At 36.2% G+C, this 5,023-nt stretch overlaps 1 protein-coding gene across 1 annotated transcript; it reads right to left on the reverse strand.

The window, feature by feature from the left end:
* Positions 1 to 1,872: 1,872 nt before the first annotated feature.
* LOC149228499 (uncharacterized) lies at positions 1,873 to 2,569 on the reverse strand. The gene is made up of 2 exons (XM_089375692.1): positions 2,309 to 2,569; positions 1,873 to 2,198 (listed from the first exon to the last, which is right to left on the reverse strand). Exons 1-2 carry the CDS (start codon positions 2,434 to 2,436, stop codon positions 1,976 to 1,978), a joined length of 351 nt encoding a protein of 116 aa, XP_089231818.1. The 5' UTR covers positions 2,437 to 2,569; the 3' UTR covers positions 1,873 to 1,975.
* Positions 2,570 to 5,023: the final 2,454 nt, after the last annotated feature.

A 5,023-nucleotide genomic window follows, 5' to 3' on the forward strand; every position in this document is an offset into this window, starting at 1 on the left:
CAAGTATCTTACATTTTTGGACATAAAGTTGGCTATAAACATTGATTTTGATATATGATAACTTGATACTATTGATAATGCTTGTGATAAGCATGGTAACCTTGATAATAAAAGTGTAACAATAAGATTGATATTCAATATCTTCTTGTTGACCTTGTTAGGTGTTGATAAGCTTAGTAATTTTGACAAGTGGTAAAATTGGATGATTGACTTGATGGTTGAAAAATATGACAAAGAAGTGATTTTGTAATTATAATTCATATAGTATGAAGATACACTTGTATGTTTCCCTAATTATATGACACTAACCTTTGATGGATATTTGATGGCATGTTCATATGTGACAATGAAACAATTAATGATGATATCTTATGACTATGATGGATATATGTTTTAGAACATGATATAGTTTGACTTTGTGACCTGACAGTATTGCTAATGCATAACAGTATTATGATAGTCAAGTTGATTTTTTTGAATAATGATGACTGGAGTCGCTTCCCAATCAGAGGAAGAAACTCTCCAAAACATCCCAACACCTATTATTTGCAGAAAATGAATAGAAGACACTTGACCGTTGAAGGAAGGATTCTGGACATGAATAAACATTTGATGTTGTGGAAAAGGTTTTGGCACGTTCTAAACTAAGCAAAGAAGGTTTTCTCCTAGTCCAAGTCCCAACTGTTGGGAGAAAGGCTTAAGGGTGCGGTTATAAGCCTCACAACACACGGAAGAAGGCCTATGGGCGCGGTTGAGCCTGTAGGATTCAAAAAGCTAAAATCTTATGCACAAGACCAGGAGCACACCGAGAGTATGACAGAACTACAAACATGGAGCAGATGATGGAGAGTTCTATTAGCAGGGAAATTTTTATAATCTACATAATGTTTGACATATTATAGAGAAAGTGAATGTCTTGGCTAATCTTATGTTTGTAGGGGATTGAAGGATGCATATCCGTATGTTGTTTGTCTTGACTTGATCATTTGAGCTATATAAGACAATATTTGTGTAAGGACCATCTTGAATCATAAGCTCCATAGGAATATTAGCACGCATACAATACATTCATATGATTGCTACATATGCATGCATCGCTTGCACGACACTAATATACATATTAACTAATTATGTAAAATGTCCAAGTATAGAATAAATGAATTAATTATCGAAAATACTAGTACCTAATTCACAAGAATATAAAGGAATTATAAGTGGAGTACTTAATGTGTGTATCACAGAGATATTATATATATATATATATATATATAACCATGTTGTACAAAACAAAAAGAGATTATATATTATATTATTATTTATTATACTAAAGGAACTATAATTATATATATATATATATATAGCATGCTAACTAGAAAGTAGCTATAATATATACCAATGTTGCATTAATCGTTATCGGGATAATATCGGCACGAGGAAAAAATCGGAAAAAATCGTAATTATTGGGAAATAATCGGAAATAATCGGGAAATAATCGTTTGGTACAAAAATATTCATTTTTTTCAATTTTTTTAATATCTAAACCATCTACAACATAAAATAAATACATTGACACATAAATATGATAAAAGAACTAATATATAAGATGTTTAAGATAATTTCTAGTGCTAAAATCACACATAACATTGAATCATGTCCTGAATAGTAAGTCTTGACTCCTGAGTCCCAATTCAGCCTCAAAATATCAACCAAAAATATAATAATGTATCTCATCATGTCATAATGTCATATACAATAAAATGAAGAAAATAACTGAAGTCTAATCTATTGATTTCCTCTGCCCTCTTGCGAGAAAATGCCACAGCTTTCCCTTTCCCTCTAGATGTATGCTGGTGCCGTGCTGGTGGAGATGGCAGTGGAGTTTGATGTGCTCTAAAAGTTGAAGAACTAGAAGAAGGAGCTATAGGAGGTAGACCACGTCCTTTACTGGTGGCAGGGGTAGCCCGAGTAGGTGGTGTCACCTCCTCCTCTGCTCCTCCTCCCCCTCCACTACATCATGCACTAACCAATCATCAGCAGACTCCATGAGAGGCCTCTCAGCCTCAACCCTCCATGCAGCAGTGGTGTCAATGCCATCCAATGAGATGGCATCCACATCAGGTGTCCTCTCAAGTTGCCTCACCCACAATCGAAGATTGTAGTAGACGTAGACCATGTCATTAAGTCGTTGGGACTCCAACCTGTACAAAGATCATGAAATAATAATTAATAATTATAAAAAAAAATGTTGTTTAATGAATTCAAAAATTTATTTGGAAATTTGCAATATTTTAAATGTTTAAGTGTTAACCTGTTGCGCTTCTTGTTGTGTATTTTTTCAAATACACTCCAGTTGCGCTCACATCCTGAGGAGCTACATGTTTGGCTGAGGATGCGAATGGCAAGCTTTTGCAGAAGGGGTACCCTACCACCATACATTTTCCACCATGCATCTACAACAAAATTACAAATAAAATTTTAAATAAACATAAGAAAAAAATGGAATTTGAAGAGACAATGAAATTTGAAACAAAGTTACAAACTAAAAAATACCTGGCATTTTAATCGTCCTATCAGTGACAGCCATCTCAAAGCCAAATGTGCCACCTGCCATCCTATATGTCTCAATTTGTTTAGAGATCTCTATACGTTGTTCTGGAGATCGCACCATCTTCTGGACACAGGATAAGAATCCATCCATGATCTCAGCATCAAAATCAAACCCACATGCGTAAGAAAATGCAGGGTTCAGGAAAAGCCCAGCAGCATGAATGGGACGATGGAGTGTGTTGTTCCATCACTCATCAATCACTCCCCATAGGAGTTGTCTCTGAAACCCATCAACTCCCTTACCATCCCGAATGGCTTCTTTGGCCTTGTCCATGGCCTCATACAAATAACCCATTACGGGCTTCTCACCATCAACCAACCGAAGAACCTTTACCAAAGGTTCAGTAACGGCGCACACCTCCTGCACTCCCACCCAGAAGTCTTTCTGGTATGAAACTAGTCTCCATATGGCCTCTCCCTCTGGTTTGCGGCTCATTGGCAAAGCACGCCACTCCTCTGAAAGAAGCATTCTCTTCACATCCCACATAGAATTCAAGAGGGATTGAAGAGATATGAAACTGGTGGCAAACCGTGTAATGGCGGGGAGCACCAACTCTTTGTTGTTGGTGAATCTTCTCATCAAGCTAAGCACAGAAGTATGGTTATATATAAATTTTGTAATGCTTTTGGATAAATCAACAATATCTTTGACATAGGGAATTTTCCCTATGTCCTCCAACATCAAATCAATACAGTGTGTAGCACAAGGTGTCCAAAAAAAAGTAGGATGCCTGTCCATAAGCATCCTGCCAGCAACAACATAATTTGCAGCATTTTCCGTTATGACTTGGACAACATTTTCTGCACCCACCTCCAAAATAAACACATCTAGCAAATCACATAAATTTCTTGCATCTTTGGTTTGTGCAGATGCATCAACAGATTTGATAAACATAGTCCCCTTGGGACAAATAACCAAGAAATTTATAAGGGTTCTCCCTTTTTGGTCAGTCCAACCATCTGACATAACAATGCACCTGTTTGTGCCCATGATGCCCTAAAATCCTCCAATCTTTGGGTGCAGTCACACTTTTCATTTTGAAGAATCTGGCCTCTGAAATCATGATAAGAAGGGATTTTGTACCCTGGGCAAACACTTGCAATAACATCAATAGCAGGTTGGAAAAATGGATTATTCTTTACAATGCTGAAAGGAATATCATCCAAGAGAAATTTTGCCAGCAACTTGTCAGTTTGTTCTTTCTCAGTTCTTTTTAGCATTGAACTGATAGATGGTTGTGAACCAGGTGTGGTTCGATGAACAAAAAATGATGTGGCAGCTATCGGATTGGTTGATGCTGCAGTAAAACCAGTGTCACTTGCTTTAGCTGACCTTTTTAGTTGCCTTTTGATTTCTTCTTTGACCTCTCTATTCTGGTCTAAATTTTCCAATGCTCTCATGGCTCTTTGGATGAGTTCAGGATTTGTATTTGTACAAGGACCCACATCTTTTCCAGGGATTTGTGCAAGGTGAAACTTCAACCTGTACACCCCCCTGGACATAGAGTGGCCACACAACTTGCAAGTCAAGTTTAGTCTATCATTCGGAGCATCAGGTTCACCATATTCCAAGAAAGGATCCAATTTCCTTGGCATGTTTGTTTTTGAACTTTGAAGTTGCAAACTTGAATGGTGTTTCGGTGAAGTTGTGAACCTATGGGAAAATAAGGATTACAATTTAGTATTTACAAAATTACAAGTTACAAATTAACAATTTAGTATTTTACATCATACAATGAAAACCTAAGTTACCCAACCAAAAACAACCATTCCAAAGTTCAAACCCAAGTTACCCAACCATTCCAAACCCAAGTTACCCAACCAAATGGCAAAAACAATGAAAAAAACATAAACAATGTTTAAAAACAATGAAAACAAAAAAAAAATTGGTTCCCATAGTCATACCAAGTTACCCAATCAAAAACAATGAAGAAATACAAAAACAATCTTTAATAACAATGAAAACTAAAAAAAATTGGTGCCCATGGGCCATACCAAGTTACCTAACCTAAAACAATGAAAAAATACAAAAACAATGTTTTTAAACAATGAAAACGAAAAAAAAATTGATCCACATACCGTTTCTATGGAGAAATCGGTCTCCTCCTCTTGATTTTCTCCTCTAAGCACTTGAATCAGCTTCAAACCCTCTCCAGCAACGTCTCCCAGCTCTCCTCTGCCCTCTGCGCGCGACTGTGCAAATGATTTCATAAAAAAACCAAAAAAAATTATAAAACCTCGCTGCCGAAGACCCCCATGATAATTTCGATTGTTATCGCGATAATTTCATAAAAATCAGACAAAAAAAATTACCCATGATAAATTCATATAAAAATCGTGATAAAATCGTTTTATCGAAAAAATCGCTATAAAACGATAAAATCGCGATTTTCACAACATTGATATATACATATTA

The sequence above is a fragment of the Pinus tabuliformis genome, chromosome J, assembly GCF_031772625.1.
Source record: "Pinus tabuliformis cultivar Carrire ecotype Pingquan chromosome J, CPIR1, whole genome shotgun sequence".
NCBI lineage: Eukaryota > Viridiplantae > Streptophyta > Pinopsida > Pinales > Pinaceae > Pinus > Pinus tabuliformis.